The sequence below is a fragment of the Pseudophryne corroboree genome, chromosome 12 (genome assembly GCF_028390025.1).
Source record: "Pseudophryne corroboree isolate aPseCor3 chromosome 12, aPseCor3.hap2, whole genome shotgun sequence".
Classification (NCBI taxonomy): Eukaryota; Metazoa; Chordata; class Amphibia; order Anura; family Myobatrachidae; genus Pseudophryne; species Pseudophryne corroboree.
The window spans coordinates 172,676,981-172,693,329 of record NC_086455.1 but is presented as its reverse complement, the minus strand read 5'-3'; the positions used below and the strand labels follow the sequence as shown (position 1 = coordinate 172,693,329).

Below are 16,349 nucleotides of genomic sequence, written 5' to 3'. Positions count from 1 at the left end.
ATGGTTACAGAGGCACACTGTGCGGGTGTATAGGCACACTGCATGGTTACAGAGGCACACTCTGCGGGTGTATAGGCACACTGCATGGTTACAGAGGCACATTGTGCGGGTGTATAGGTACACTGCATGGTTACAGAGGCACACTGTGTGGGTGTATAGGCAACCTGCATGGTTACAGAGGCACACTGTGTGGGTGTATAGGCACACTGCATGGTTACAGAGGCACACTGTGCGGGTGTATAGGCACACTGCATGGTTACAGAGGCACACTGTGCGGGTGTATAGGCACACTGCATGGTTACAGAGGCACACTGTGCGGGTGTATAGGCACACTTCATGGTTACAGAGGCACACTGTGCGGGTGTATAGGCACACTGCATGGTTACAGAGGCACACTGTGCGGGTGTATAGGTACACTGCATGGTTACAGAGGCACACTGTGTGGGTGTATAGGCACACTGCATGGTTACAGAGGCACACTGCGGGTGTATAGGCACACTGCATGGTTACAGAGACACACTCTGCGGGTGTATAGGCACACTGCATGGTTACAGAGGCACACTGTGCGGGTGTATAGGCACACTGCATGGTTACAGAGGCACACTGTGCGGGTGTATAGGCACACTTCATGGTTACAGAGGCACACTGTGCGGGTGTATAGGCACACTGCATGGTTACAGAGGCACACTGTGCGGGTGTATAGGTACACTGCATGGTTACAGAGGCAAACTGTGCGGGTGTATAGGCACACTTCATGGTTACACAGGCACACTGTGCGGGTGTATAGGCACACTTCATGGTTACACAGGCACACTGTGTGGGTGTATAGGTACACTGCATGTTTACACAGGCACACTGTGCGGGTGTATAGGCACACTGCATGGTTACACGGCACACCGTGCGGGTGTATAGGCACACTGCATGGTTACAGAGGCACACTGTGCGGGTGTATAGGCACACTGCATGGTTACAGAGGCACACTGTGCGGGTGTATAGGCACACTGCATGGTTACAGAGGCACACTGTGCGGTTGTATAGGTACACTGCATGGTTACAGAGGCACACTGTGCGGGTGTATAGGCACACTGCATGGTTACAGAGGCACACTGTGCGGGTGTATAGGTACACTGCATGGTTACAGAGGCACACTGTGCGGGTGTATAGGCACACTGCATGGTTACAGAGGCACACTGTGCGGGTGAGTGCGGGTGTATAGGCACACTTCATGGTTACAGAGGCACACTGTGCGGGTTTATAGGCACACTGCATGGTTAAACAGGCACACTGTGCGGGTGTATAGGCACACTGCATGGTTACAGAGGCACACTGTGCGGGTGTATAGGCACACTGTATGTTTACAGAGGCACACTGTGCGGGTGTATAGGCACACTGCATGGTAACAGGGGCACACTGTGTGGGTGTATAGGCACACTGCATGTTTACAGAGGCACACTGTGCGGGTGTATAGGTACAGTGCATGTTTACAGAGGCACACTGTGCGGGTGTATAGGCACACTGCATGGTTATACAGGCACACTGTGCGGGTGTGAACGGCGTGACCTGGGTCATCCGATCACTGGCAATTGGAGATGGTGTCATCTCACAGCGCCGGCAGAGGGAAGAGCCGGCAATAACCCGGGTCCAGCCTGCGCTGTGAACCCACGTTGGACCTGGATATTTTGGTGTGAAAGGGGGTTTACAGGTGTACAGTATCGGTATAGGAAGTGATGTTTACAAGTGATACTTGTGTTTCCGATGTCCGCTGACAGAAGAGTACGTGAGCTGTGGTTTTATAATCTTAGTTTAAACCTGGTGTCTTATTTCTGATATATAGGGGATGAGGGGGAGGGGGGGGCTCACCCTAACTAGACATAATGAGATGTGCTAAAATGCTGAGACTTGTAGTGCCGCACACAGAAAAAAAAAATGCATGTTCTAATTCTCCAAACATTTTTTATCAGAATTGTAATACATTTTGTAATTTAACATCAAGTAAAAACCAGGTTCCCTTGCATAATTTTGGCCAAAAGTATGGACCTACCCACTGCGTCCAGGTAACCTCATCATCAGGTGGGGTCCTAACATTCTAAAGAGTCACGTCCAGAGCATGGGACACCCCCAGGACGGCCCAACCAAACCACCCCAAGGCACCACACTAGTGAGAAATAGCAGGTAGTCCCATACTTTTGGCATGTGTTATGCAAAGAACCTTACTTTTACTAGATGTTAAATTGCTAAGTTTATTTCAGTTCTGATTATTAATGTTTGGAGCTTGCACCTGCATTCTTTTTTTTCTGCATGTCTTATTTCTGATGCAGGGGCCTTAAAATGTATTTACCTCAGTCCTTACCCTGGTCAAAAGCTTACATGTGTACTGTTCACAGGCCTATGTGCCTGTGGGATTAAATGGGCTTTCAATGAACCTGTACCCAACCGGTGGATGGACTGACAGGGTTAGACCCACTGGTGGAGCACAAGGGGGTGGGAACGCAAGCACACAGCCGACAGAGATAGTGCTAGACGGAGATAACGAGGGTGGAGGTCCCTGCCTGTGAGGGCTTACCGTCTAAGAGGGAGGGTGACCTGGGAGAGTAGGTGGATGGACAGAGGGGCTGCATAACGAGTTATAAGGAGGCTGATAGGCTTTTAGGAAGAGCTGAGTCTTAAGTGCCTGTTTGAAGTTGTGGATACTGGCAGGGAGTTTGATGGGGTGCGGTAGTGAGCTCCAGAGGGGCAGATCAGGGGAAATCTTGGATGTGGAATTGAGACTAGGTGACCAGAGTTGAGTGAGGCAGCACTTAATGGAGCAGGTGGGAGGGAGTGTGGACAGACAGGGTTAGACCCTCTAGTGGGAGACCTGGGGAGGAGAATGCGAAGGCACTGGTGGCCGGGATAATAAGTGCCAGGTGGAGAGAATGAGGACGGAGGGCGCCAATGGAATCAGCAGGAGAAGAAATGAGGTTGGAGGTGCAGGAGCGAGTGGAGGTACTGAGGGCTTAATATATGAGGTTGAGGAGTATAAGCAGCCAGTGGAATGGTTTGGGAAAGACATGAGGCCGAGACAGAGCAGTGAGAGAGATATATAAGGATAAATGTGGGGAGAGGCAGGTGTGAGAAAGAGCAGACAGGAGGAGGTTACAGTAGTCCAGGTGGGAAATGGCAAATGCAGGAATGAGAGTTTTGGTGACGGCCATGGGGAGGAAAGATCTGATCCTGGAAATGTAAAATGAAAGTGGCATGATTGTGAGACAGACTAGATGTGGGGAATGGAGGAGAGGGATGACTCCCCGCCAGCAGACTTGGGGGACAGAGGTCAGTCATTAGAGTACGGAGGGCAGATGACGCAATATGAGCGGCCTCAGGCATGTACAGATCAGATACAGCATTGCCCCTGGGCAACGAGATTTGCTGATACTCTGGCATATCATCTGCCATAATATCACGCAATACCGTGTGTGGTGATAGCTGCAAGACCGCAACATATTTATATATTCATTTGATCCTGGGGCCACCTCCCTTTCCCCCAGGAAGCCTGTAGATCCACCCACAGTGTCATCAGAATTGAAGACGTGTAAAGAGATAAGTCATACTCTGCACTCTACTCTCTCACGTCTCACAGGGTGAATGATCACATTTTTTAGTTTAAATTTAAACACCAGTAGGCGCTCTTTTGCACTTCATTTTTGTATATATTTTACCCACTTCTGGGCAGGAGCTGCCACCCACTAATAGCTGGGGGGTGTTTTATGAATAGAGTTATACCCCGTTGTTTATATCAGGATCGTCCTAGGCGCTATTCTTCATTTTCTTCATATATATATATATATATATATATATATATATATAATGACAGAATCTGATTAATATTATCATAGTCACCATCTTGCCTGGATTTCATGAAACCATTTTTGACACTATATTTTTTCCATACACCCCTCATGGAAATATAATGATCCATCTCTCCGCGTTCTTCCGAGACGCACTATTTATTTAGAACTTATTTGCCACATAATTCATTTACGAAACCTCTCCACGGATGTTACGTGAGCTCCAAATCCGTCTCCAACACAAACCTTATTTAATTCTTCTGTTTCCCCGGGGACGTATTATGTTCATACTCATTGTTACCAAAGTAAACGTACCCTTATTTATAGAATATTTATTCCTGGCATCTATTCACGAAGCAGAATGGTGAATGTGTTACATTTAGGAGCCTGAAAGGTGACTCCCCTGCGGTCATTATACTCCAGACATTTCCTTTCCTAGAGAATGATGCTTTTAGGGGAACTGTAAGAGGATATTGTCGGTTCTGCACCCCGGCGCGCTGTGCGCCGCTCATGAAAGGAGGGATTGTTAGAGAGGAATAAGCCAGGGAATCGCCTACACCAGCCGCTAACAAATACAGGGGTCTATGGGGGTCTTCAGAGTTGTTAGCAAACCAAAAAAGTTAGCAATTGGGGAAAACCATGAGCACTGCAGGTGGGGGAGATGTAACATGTGCAGAGAGAGTTAGATTTGGGTGGGTTATACTGTTTCTGTGCAGGGTAAATACTGGCTGCTTTATTTTTACACTGCAAATTAGATTTGGACACACCCCACCCAAATCTAACTCTCTCTGCACGTTACATTTGCCCCACCTGCAATGCAGCATGGTGTTACCCAGGTCTCTCTGCATGTTACATCTGCCCCACCTGCAGTGCAGCATGGTGTTACCCAGGTCTCTCTGCACATGTTACATCTGCCCCACCTGCAGTGCAGCATGGTGTTACCCAGGTCTCTCTGCACATGTTACATCTGCCCCACCTGCAGTGCAGCATGGTACTGCCCATTAGTGTGCCATTTTGGTTTGCTAACAAATCTGAATACCCCCCTATGTACTAAGCCTTGGCGAAAGATAAAGCAGACGGAGGTAAAGTACCAGCCAATCAGCTCCTAGCAGCCATGTTAAAGGCTGGGTTTGTAAAATGACAGTTAGGAGCTGATTGGCTGGTACTTTTATCTCTCTCCAAAGCTTAGTACATAGACCCCAAGTCTGAAACCTATTGAAATGTAAATTACCAAGATGCTAATCCCATCCCGTCAGTAACCAAGTCGGCAATCATAAGATTAACAGCACAATGTCGTCATGGTTCCAACTGTTGACAGGCACCAGGATCGACATCCTCAAACTGCCGGCAGGTCACATTGTCAGCATCTAAAATGTTGACGTACGGTATTTCCACAGTTTCAGAATGTCAGCGGTTGGGGCAAGGCTGCGGAGGGAGGGGGGGGGGGGGGTAGGGATAGGATGCTGGGGGGGGGGTCTAGGGATAGGATGCTGGGGGGGGGTTAGAGATAGGATGCTGGGGGGGGGTCTAGGGATAGGATGCTGGGGGGGGGTTAGAGATAGGATGCTGGGGGGGGGGGGGGGTCTAGGGATAGGATGCCGGGGGGGGGGGGGGGTCTAGGGATGGGATGCTGGGAGGGTTAGAGATAGGATGCTGGGGGGGGGGGGGGTTAGAGATAAGATGCTGGGGGGTTAGAGATAGGATGCTGGGGGGTTAGAGATAGGATGCTGGGGGGGTTAGAGATAGGATGCTGGGGGGGGGGTTAGAGATAGGATGCTGGGGGGGGGGGATCAGAGATAGGATGCTGGGGGGGGGTCTAGGGATAGGATGCCGGGGGGGGGGGGGGGGGGGTCTAGGGATAGGATGCTGGGGGGGGTTAGAGATAGGATGCTGGGGGGATAGAGATAGGATGCTGGGGGGGGGTCTAGGGATAGGATGCTGGGGGGGGGTTAGGGATAGGATGCTGGGGGGGGTTAGAGATAGGATGCTGGGGGGGGTTAGAGATAGGATGCTGGGGGGGGTTAGAGATAGGATGCTGGGGGGTTAGAGATAGGATGCTGGGGGGGGGGGGTTAGAGATAGGATGCTGGGGGGTTAGAGATAGGATGCTGGGGGGGGTCTAGGGATAGGATGCTGGGGGGGGTTAGAGATAGGATGCTGGGGGGGTTAGAGATAGGATGCTGGGGGGGGTTAGAGATAGGATGCTGAGGGGGGGGGGGTCTAGGGATAGGATGCTGGGGGGGTTAGAGATAGGATGCTGGGGGGGGTTAGAGATAGGATGCTGGGGGGGTGTTAGAGATAGGATGCTGGGGGGGGTTAGAGATATGATGCTGGGAGGGGGGTTAGAGATATGATGCTGGGGGGGGTTAGAGATAGGATGCTGGGGGGGGTTAGAGATAGGATGCTGGGGGGTTAGAGATAGGATGCTGGGGGGGGGGGGGGGGGTTAGAGATAGGATGCTGGGGTGTTAGAGATAGGATGCTGGGGGGGGATTAGAGATAGGATGCTGGGGGGGGTTAGAGATAGGATGCTGGGGGGTTAGAGATAGGATGCTGGGGGGTTAGAGATAGGATGCTGGGGGGTTAGAGATAGGATGCTGGGGGGTTAGAGATAGGATGCTGGGGGGGGTTAGAGATAGGATGCTGGGGGGTTAGAGATAGGATGCTGGGGGGTTAGAGATAGGATGCTGGGGGGGGTTAGAGATAGGATGCTGCGGGGGTGTTAGAGATAAGATGCTGGGGGGGGGTTAGAGATATGATGCTGGGGGGGGTTAGAGATAGGATGCTGGGATGCTGGGGGGGGTTAGAGATAGGATGCTGGGGGGTTAGAGATAGGATGCTGGGGGGGGGTAGAGATAGGATGCTGGGGGGGGGTTAGAGATAGGATGCTGGGGGGTTAGAGATAGGATGCTGGGGGGGGGGTCTAGGGATAGGATGCTGGGGGGGGGGGGTTAGAGATAGGATTCTGGGGGGGGTTAGAGATAGGATGCTGGGGGTTAGAGATAGGATGCTGGGGGGTTAGAGATAGGATGCTGGGGGGGGTTAGAGATAGGATGCTGGGGGGGGTCTAGGGATAGGATGCTGGGGGGGGGGGTTAAAGGTAGGATGCTGGGGGGTTAGAGATAGGATGCTGGGGGGGGGGGTTAGAGATAGGATGCTGGGGGGGGGGTTAGAGATATGATGCTGGGGGGGGTTAGAGAGAATATGAGAAGGGGCATTATGCAGTGTCACATATCCCACTATACAGAATATGAGAAGGGCATTGAAACTGCATCCCGTACATACAGCCAGCTGTGAGGTGGCCCGTGTGCAGTGTCCTCTCTAACCAAGCGGCGCGAGTGAGCAGACGCTGCACTGTGCCGGTCTACTGCGCATGCTCCGGTCTCCGGGAACATGGTGTGGCGCCCATTTTCCCAGCTATTTTTCTACTGTGCATATCGCCAGACAAGAGTGAGGCCACCGCGCCATTTTCCTGGTGATTTGTACATCGGAGGTAAGTATTATGCAGGGTGTGGGGTGTGGCCCCTCCGGGACCGGACCCAGGGGCCCGTGTACACCCTGGGTCCCAGGACTCCGCACCCAGTATAGATATGCCACGCCTCTCATTAGCTGTGTATGGCTGACTGTCTTCCGGCCGTTCTGTATGTCACCCGGGATCTAGAGCGAGCAGCCGCCCAGCCCCATCTCTACATGGTGGTGCCTCATGCCTCTCATCCTGGTATGCCTCAGTATAATGTCCTCCTCACCTGCCCAATGAAATGTTTCCGTCTGACTGAACTCCGGCTGTACAGCTTTATCAGGAAGTTGATTCCTTCCTCCTTCTGCGTCACTGGGAACATCATGGTCTCCCCCCAGTTCACCTGGGCATGCGAGGACTTCAACGGACGCGTCTTCTTGTTGTACAGGAGCCCCTCTGTGCTGAACATCTCGGCCTTCACGTAGAAGTCTGCGGAAGGAGGAAGGGGGGCAGTGAGGCGCCGCGGCCAGGGCAGCACATTACTCTTTCAGCAATGGATAATAATATATACAAGTCACTGTGTGCAGACCATCCCGAAGCTTGCCTTTAGACAATTGTCAATCATTAGGAGATGCATCAAGCCTTGGAGAGAGATAAAGTGAAGAAGTTTCCCGTAGCAACCAAACAGCTTGTAACTGTCATTTCATAGATGGTGCTAGGTCAATGGCTAGTTGCTCTGGGCAACTTAAATACAAAATAAACAGTCCCAAGGTGCAACCAAGACCTCTGCGTCCCTAAACATAAAGAGACCACCAAAATACGGGTGTAGTATGGTATGCCGGCGGCCTGGCTCCCGGCGGCCAGCATACCAGCGCCGGAATCCTGAATGCCAGCATTCCGACAGCTGGGCAAGCGCAAATGAGCCCCTTGCGGGCACCCTGCGCTCGCCATGCTATCTATTTTCCCTCCAGGGGGGTCGTGGACCCCCAAAAGGAAGAAAAATTATCAGTATGCCGGCTGTCGGGATTCTGGCGCCAGTATACTGTGCGCAGGGATCCCGACAGCCGGCAAACTGAAGACCACCCCCAAAATACAATAGAAACACAAACATATGTATAGTTTGGCACTCTGTTTCAATACCATACGCCCAATGGGGACGATTCAGACTTGATCGCTAGGCTGCGTTTTCGCACAGGGGGCGATCAGGCACAAACTGCGCAGGCGCATCGCAAAGTGGATCGCCGCTCAGCGATGGGTTTGTGCGACGGATCCGTTCGCACGGGCGATGGCAAGGAGATTGTCAGGAAGAGGGCGTTTGTGGGTGTCAACTGATCGTTTTCTGGGAGTGGTTGGGAAAACGCAGGCGTGTCCAAGCGTTTGCAGGGAGGGTGTCTGACGTCAATTCCGGGACCGGACAGGCTGAAGTGATCGCAGCGGCTGAGTACGTCCTGGGCTGCGCAGAGACTGCACAAGATCTGTTTGCACAGCTCTGCTACACATGCGATCGCAGGCTTTCACAGCTAAAATACACTCCCCCGTAGGCGGTGACTATCCGATCGCAGGGCTGCAAAAATCGCTGCACGGCGATCAGGTCTGAATTATCCCCAATATGTGGCCTTGGGCAACTTCTCCACTTTATCTCTCTCCAAGGCTCGATTCATCTCCCCCTTTGGGTTGTTCAGTTCCTCCTGCAGTTTTTACTAAACCCATTGTTCTGTCTGAGCCCCCTCCTCTGTTCTGTCACCAGTATTTGGGGAATATTTATGTAACCCGTCCATTATTAGCAATGAGCAATGTGCAGCTAGCGATCGCTGCCGATTGGAAACCTATTTTCGTTTATTCTGTTTCTATACCGTGAACGTGCCACAATATGATTAGTTGCTATGGAATCTGGGTGCCACAAATGTCCCTTGTCATGTAGACAGCATTTTATTTCATTGTCCTTGGATGTGACACAAAACTGCTCTGCATGCAGTCATACACGTTGCACAGCGCTGAGCTGAGTCACATGCACATAACTCTGCCTACCCAGTATAAAGGCATTTGTAGTACATATAACACAGCGGCATGATGGCACAGTGGCTAGAATTATTGTCCCGCAGCACTGCGAAGGGAGCATGCTGTCAATCTTCAAACAGTGCCTTATTATGTGTGGAGTTTGTACATTCTCTCTTGTTTGCATTGGTTTCCTCCCACACTAGTGTGTGTGTATGTGTGTTTGTGTGGGCATGTATGCCTACATGTTAGGGGTTCCAGACTGTACACTCTAGTGGGGCAGGGACTGCGCCACTATCTTCTGATGGGAAGAACCACACAGATCTGCGCATATCACGCCAAGTGTCTGGTAGTGGCATTTATGGGAGCGCTACCTGTTCAGTGGTGGGAGGGGCCATAGCAAACGTCTATCTGCCAATGGACTTTCACTCTCCTCAAAGAGGGTGCGACTCAGGCTCAGGCCTATACACTTAGCTGACGCTCCGGCTGGGCGCTTACAGTAGCTGAACCTGACCGCAGCCTACTTGAACCTGACCGCAGCCTACGCTGAACCTGACCGCAGCCTACGCCGAACCTGACCGCAGCCTACGCTGAACCTGACCGCAGTCTACGCTGAATCTGACCGCAGCCTACGCTGAACCTGACCGCAGCCTATGCTGAACCTGACCGCAGTCTACGCTGAATCTGACCGCAGCCTACGCTGAACCTGACCGCAGCCTACGCTGAACCTGACCGCAGCCTACGCTGAACCTGCCACAGCCTGCGCTGAACCTGACTGCAGCCTACGCTGAACCTGATCGCAGGCACCACACACAGACAGACAGACAGCTGAGGCTGGACATACGTATGGTCAGAGGCGTGGAGGAGCTGGGCAGGTTCTGTGCCTTCAGGATTTGTAACTGGATCCTGCTGTTTATTGCCTGGAAACAGGTCCCGACCAGGAGCTCTGCGTGGCACGCCTGCGTGAGAGGACAAACAGGACAGATTAGATGGCATATGGCAAGAACACACCTGGATAAGATCCTATGCCCCTCTGCCAGTACTGGGCTTATGTCATCACACAATGAACAGATCCTAGAACACAGGGAACGCATTACCGTACAGTGCACTAACGTCCGCCATCCGCCATCTTGTAATACAAATGAACGCATGTCTGTGTCCAGCCCCAGAACACGTCTTTACAACATACAGATGTAGCCATGCTCATCTTTGCTGCGGTGTGGCACTCTGCAATACGGTTCGCTGCGCGGCGTGCCAGGCTGCCACTATTACGACTATTCGCAGCCAGCGATTGCTACATTAATTCCTAATGGAATTAATGGCGCAATCGCCGGCTGCGAATAGTCACAGCTCGGAGCGCCGCGCAGCGTCGCTACACCTGCACAACGTCCGCACTATATTACATCTATCGTCTCCGTCTGTCTCGGGCAGCACAGAGCAGGGGTGAGACCTGGTCCCTGCCTGAGCGGAAGGCATGGGTCTTCAACCTGTGGCCCTCCAGCTGCTGTGGAACTACATATCCCAGCATGCCATGCCTCAGTTTTAACATGTCTTAACAGCAAAACGGTGGCAGGGCATGCTGGGATGTGTAGTGCCACAGCAGCTGGAGGGCCGCAGGTTGAAGACCCATGCCCTAAGTCCTGCAGGAGTTAAATGCACTGAGATTTACTTAGTGCTGTACTAGAGATAAGAAGGTATCTGTTAAAGGTCAGATACACATCAGCAGCAGAACAATACACAGAACAAATAATGATACGGCTATTAGACAGCGCTTCCGCTACTGTAACATCCAGCACATACTGTAACATGGAGAAATGGACATTTGTGCAAACAGCCGCCATATCCCTGGGAAGGAGCGTATGTACACACGCAGCCACCGCGGTAATATCATATGTCTCCGGCTGACGTCACATCAGACGCTGTCACCTGACAAGACAAACAATGCACCCGGATTCCACCACGTATATCTCTGCAGGGGGTTGCAGATTTCTGGGAAATACCAGCGCTTACACTTAGAGCTGGATTATGTAGTGCGTCCTGCTCGCATCACAGCGTCCCAAATCCCGGAGAACCAAACCGTTTATACATTGATGGATTTATCTAGCGGGCTTATGCTGGGTGCGCAGCTGATTGGCGTATAGCGCATCGGTCTAACAGCTGGTAACCACCCCAGTTTCTGTAGGCCCTCTTGTAGAGATATGTAAGGGTGAAGGCGGCAATGGCATGATTCCGTGTTGTCTCAATTAGGCCCATAGGGGGTCATTCCAAGTTGATCACTAGCTGCCGTTGTTCGCAGCGCAGCTATCAGTGAAAAAAACGGCTAATCTGCGCATGTGTATACACTGCAATCCCCCCCGCGATGTACGGGTACAAAGAGCAAGGTTGTTTTGCACTAGCGAAGCTTTCAGTCGCACGGCCGAACGCAGGAAGATTGACATGAAGTGGGCGTTTCTGGGTGTCAACAGACCGTTTTCAGGGAGTGCTTAGAAAAAGGCAGGCGTGTTGGGAAAAATGCAGGCGTGGCTGGGCGAACGCTGGGCGGGTGTGTGACGTCAAAAGCCGTCCCTCCGTCGTTAGAATCAATGCACACGAAGAGTAACTACAGGTTTGGTCTTGTTTTGCAGGCGCTCGGCTGCACAAGCGTTCGCACTTCTGCAAAGCAAAAATACACTCCCTGGTGGGCGGCGACAATGCGTTTGCACGGCTGCTAAAAGTAGCTAGCGAGCGGTCAACTCGGAATGACCCCCATAGTCCTTTCACGGTTGGGCCAGACGATCGGCTTGCCATGTGTACAGCGAATACATCTGTGCTAAACGTTATTTAAGGAGTAATCCCCAATCGGCACAGAACAAGTTGCCTGAGACTGATTATTTGCCGACACAGTCATCAGCGGATTGCATCTACAAACAGTCCGTTTTCATCTCATTTGTGTTTTGTGCTACGTCCCAGGTGTTTCTGGGAAAACTCGCAGCAGGGCAGCACAGATGGTGTAATGGTTAGCATTGTGGCCTCACAGCACTGAGGTCATGGGTTCCATTCCCACCATGGCCCTAACTGTGTGGAGTTTGTATATTCTCCCTGTGCTTGGGTGGGTTTCCTCCGGGTACTCCGGTTTCCTCCCACAATCCAATAATATACTGGTAGGTGAATTGGCTGCTGCATGTACTTGTGATAGAGCAGACTAGATGGACCAAGTGGTTCCTTTCTGCCATCACATTCTATGTCTCCATGTAACTGTGGGTCAGATAGTTCTGGAACAAATGAGATGACGATCGATACAGCTGTGCAGCATTACGAGTGTCGCAGACGCTATATATTTGCACAAATCTGCATCCATGAGAGGTTGGGGTGAATGTGCGCCCTACAAATAGGGGTGACGGCCCGTGTGTTACTCACCGGTGCCTTGGAGGATGGAACCACATCTAGCCAGTGGTCACTCTCCTCCTCGCCCAGGTCCCGCAGGGAGACGGAGCACTTGCTGATGGTTCTCTTGCGGGGAGTCAGACTGAGGACCTTGAAGACCAGCCTTACGTTCTGCAAGCTTTGTAACTTGATGGCGAATACAAATGTTTCCATGAATTCCATGTCCTGCCGGGAAACACGGAGAAATTAAGGGCTAGAAAATAATCAGTATCACAGTTATTTAACACTGGTTAGGGACTTCTCCCCTGCACTCTCATTAACTCTGCCATATTTTTGTTAGGTGGAGTTAACAGCAGATACAGGTCTTGGGAGTGATGTATATATGCTCCAGTTGGTTCTCTCATTGGGGATTCGATGCTTCTTAAGCAGATCTTCAAAAGCAGAAACCAGGCATTATCATCTATTCCTCCCTATCTTCTTTCTGACCTTTATCTTCAGTAATTCTTTTCACACAATATTGATTTATTACCCTAGTGGGCAAATCAATCAGCCATATGTTAGGCAGTGCTGTGTGGATTGTTAGATTAATGAAATAACAAATTATTTGCAGGGGGCAGTCGTAATTAATATAGCCAGATATATCATTAACATCCCCATAAATTAAGTGTTTTATGGTGTATGTCCAATGTGAGTCCGTTTCAATAAAAGTTACGTTTTAGACTACTACTAATGAGTGCCCCATAAAAAGGAGTTGTCTTTTCTCTCTTGCTTATTAACTGTGTTTCTAACAACTCAAGGGAGCACCGCCGGGTGTTTGTTATTGTGATAAGTTTATGATTCAACAAGTAATGATTAACATTAGATATCATTAAAAACAATATATTTTTCCTATTCCGGTTTTGTATCTTTGTTATACCATTAGATAGGTAGCTCAGTGCGCTATTTCTCCCACAACAAATCCAGTTTCGTTTGGGAAACACGGAGAAGTAAGACACGGAAGACAGATTTATACGCATATTCCTGTATTACACGCCCTGCGCTCCAGTACATCTTACCTTCACGGAGGATTTATCAAAGCTTGTGTAGAGATAAAGGGGAGATTTAGGAAAGCTCGGAGAGTCTTAGAGATAAAGTACCAACCAATCAGCTCCTGTCTGTCATTTTTCAAACACAGCCTGTAACATGGCAGAAGCTAATTGCTAAGTACTTTATCTCTCTCCAAGCCTTGATAATCTCCCCCCATCAGTTTACTTTCTGCTTGAGACATGACTGGAGAACATTTGGGGTAAGTGCTGTGATACCCTGTGAGCGTCACTTACCTGCGCAGCCTCCTTGGCGGAGGACTTGAACTGCACGGCTTTGGGCAGGGTAATGATGCCTTTTACATAGATACTGGGGGAATCTCCGCAGCTTCCCGGCCAAGACAGGTCTTTCAGCTGAGGTGAAACAGGAGAGGAGATTTAGCTGTCACACAACCTGTAATTTAGGTGAAATCCTGAGACACTTATGGTCTTACAGTAATTGTCTCTCCACTGGATGATTCTGTATAATAGTCTCTGGGAGAAACATTTGCAGAGAAACCTCTTGATAATAGAAGCCAGTAGTTAGGACGGGGTGCAGGGTGACGGAGGCGGGCGCGGGGCATGCTGGGAGGGATCCGCTGCGGAGAGAAGCCCATAGGCTTCTAGGGGGTATCGCCAGCAAAAGCTGGCGAACCCCTCCGTGGTGCTGACCCGGCGGCTGGGGCATAGTACATTCTGAAAATTCTGTTTAGTACATCCTGCCCCCAGGTATTAGTGATCGCGTTGATGTGTATATGGGCGAGATGTACTAAACGGAAAATGCAGTAAACTCCCGTTTACCGTATTTTTGGAATGTATTATGCCCCAGCCGCCGGGTCAGCGCCGTGGAGGGGTTTGCCAGCTTTTGCTGGCGATGCCCCATAGAAGTCTATGGGCTTCTCTCCACAGCGCTGCGTGAGGGATCTGATCGGATCCCTCCCAGCATGCCCCGTGCCCTCCCCCGTCACCCCGCGCATTGCGTAGACTGACTCCAGGGGTTGAATCCCGGAAGTCAGGCGGCCGCTGGGGATCGCAGTGGAAAGCTCTTATCGGAAGAGCTGTCCTCCGCAATGCTGAATGCATATGTAAGTACATATGCGATCAGCATCGTGGCGCAGGGCCGCGATGTCATTTAGTACATCCCGCCCTATATACGCATACAGGCAGGTTACTGCGGGGAATTATACATCGGCGTATCTCTGCCCACTTATTACTGTACTGAATATTAAGGGCATCATTTAGCATTAAAATTAATTCTAGCTTTGTGCTGCAGTGACGGGGGACGGGGGGTTAAAAATGTGGGGAAACATTTAGGCAGGGAGGGGCGCATCATAAATCTACTGAAACTCCAGGGTTGCGATAAAGATGCTCAGTATGTGCAGCCTACATGGATAAGCAGCCGGTGTCTCCCAGCGCGTAACGCAGACGCATTTGTCCACTTGCATCATAAAATGGGTTTATTCGGATGCAGATTTTCAAACTTCAGCTGGATTTGCTTTTAAATCTATGAGGGTGGTTCAATAAATAAGGTAAGAAGACTCTCATTGTGTAAATGTACGCAGCTCTTATATATATATATATATATATATATATATATACACACACACACACACACGGGTGGTTCAATAAATAAGGTAAGAAGACTCTCATTGTGTAAATGTACGCAGCTCTTATATATATGTATAATCACTAGTATGGGCTGGGTACAGATTATTCACAGCCCCCATACTTGTGTAAGCGTTTGTTCCTACGCTACACCGAGGCCTCTACCCTGGCACAGAGGAAATCATTGTCAGGCGCCTGAAGCCAGGACATGGCGGCTTGCTGATCATCTTCCACCTCGGTGCTTCTCCAATGCTCCAGAGAGATGGAAATCCCTCGGTTCCAGGTCAGGGCTGCCAGGAGAATGGCCCAGGACCTCCCGATGGTAGCACCGTACCAGCTCATGTGTGCAGCCTGGCGTTATCATGCAGCAATACGACGCCTGCTCCCAGCAACCCAGGTCATATTCAACGAACTGCCCTCCGCACCTAGCTCACAATAACGTTCAGCATTCACAGTGTCTCCCCTGGTGAGGAAATCAAGTCCCAAAACACGTCCGCCATGACTTTCTTTGCTGGGACAGTATGACTGATATGAGGCTGTGAGGGGAAGCAGCGGTCTACCTGCTCCGGCCTGGCGGGGAATTAGACTGACATAGAGAACATTACACACATGAGCGGTCTTGTTACCCTAATTATTGCATCACCCTCATTACTGAGGCCCTAAATGCTGCGTGTTTCAGTGATAACAGTTGCGAATTATAAACACCGTTTCAGATCCTTGTAAATACTGACAATTGTTCCTGTAACTTTGGCAAAACCTTATTTTATGGAATTCTGTAATGTTTCCGCGAGTGACTATAACATTGTGTAGATGTAACAACGTGCGCTGCTGAGTCACAGCCGATCTGCGGAGGGAGAAACCGGCTTCAGGGGGTCGTCACATTATAAACACCTGAACCACAGCCAATCAGTACAGCCTGGAGTCAGAGGGGAAGCGGGGGGATCGTGCCAGGCCGGGGACTCAGGGGCCCAGCAAATATCCGGAGTGTGTATATGGAGTCACAGGGAGCTTGCTGGCTGACTCGGCACTGCGTATGTACTGAC

At 50.6% G+C, this 16,349-nt stretch overlaps 1 protein-coding gene across 2 annotated transcripts in view; it reads right to left on the bottom strand.

The window, feature by feature from the left end:
* The window catches only part of TC2N (tandem C2 domains, nuclear), a 110,233-nt gene that overhangs the window by 10,933 nt on the left and 82,951 nt on the right, over nucleotides 1–16,349 (bottom strand). For both annotated transcript variants that reach the window (XM_063948580.1, XM_063948581.1), the window contains exons 8-11: nucleotides 13,960–14,076; nucleotides 12,674–12,865; nucleotides 10,122–10,236; nucleotides 7,572–7,771 (exon numbers count right to left, since the gene is read on the bottom strand). In XM_063948580.1, coding sequence (XP_063804650.1) covers nucleotides 7,572–7,771; nucleotides 10,122–10,236; nucleotides 12,674–12,865; nucleotides 13,960–14,076 — 624 coding nt within the window. The remainder of the gene's footprint in view (nucleotides 1–7,571; nucleotides 7,772–10,121; nucleotides 10,237–12,673; nucleotides 12,866–13,959; nucleotides 14,077–16,349) is intronic.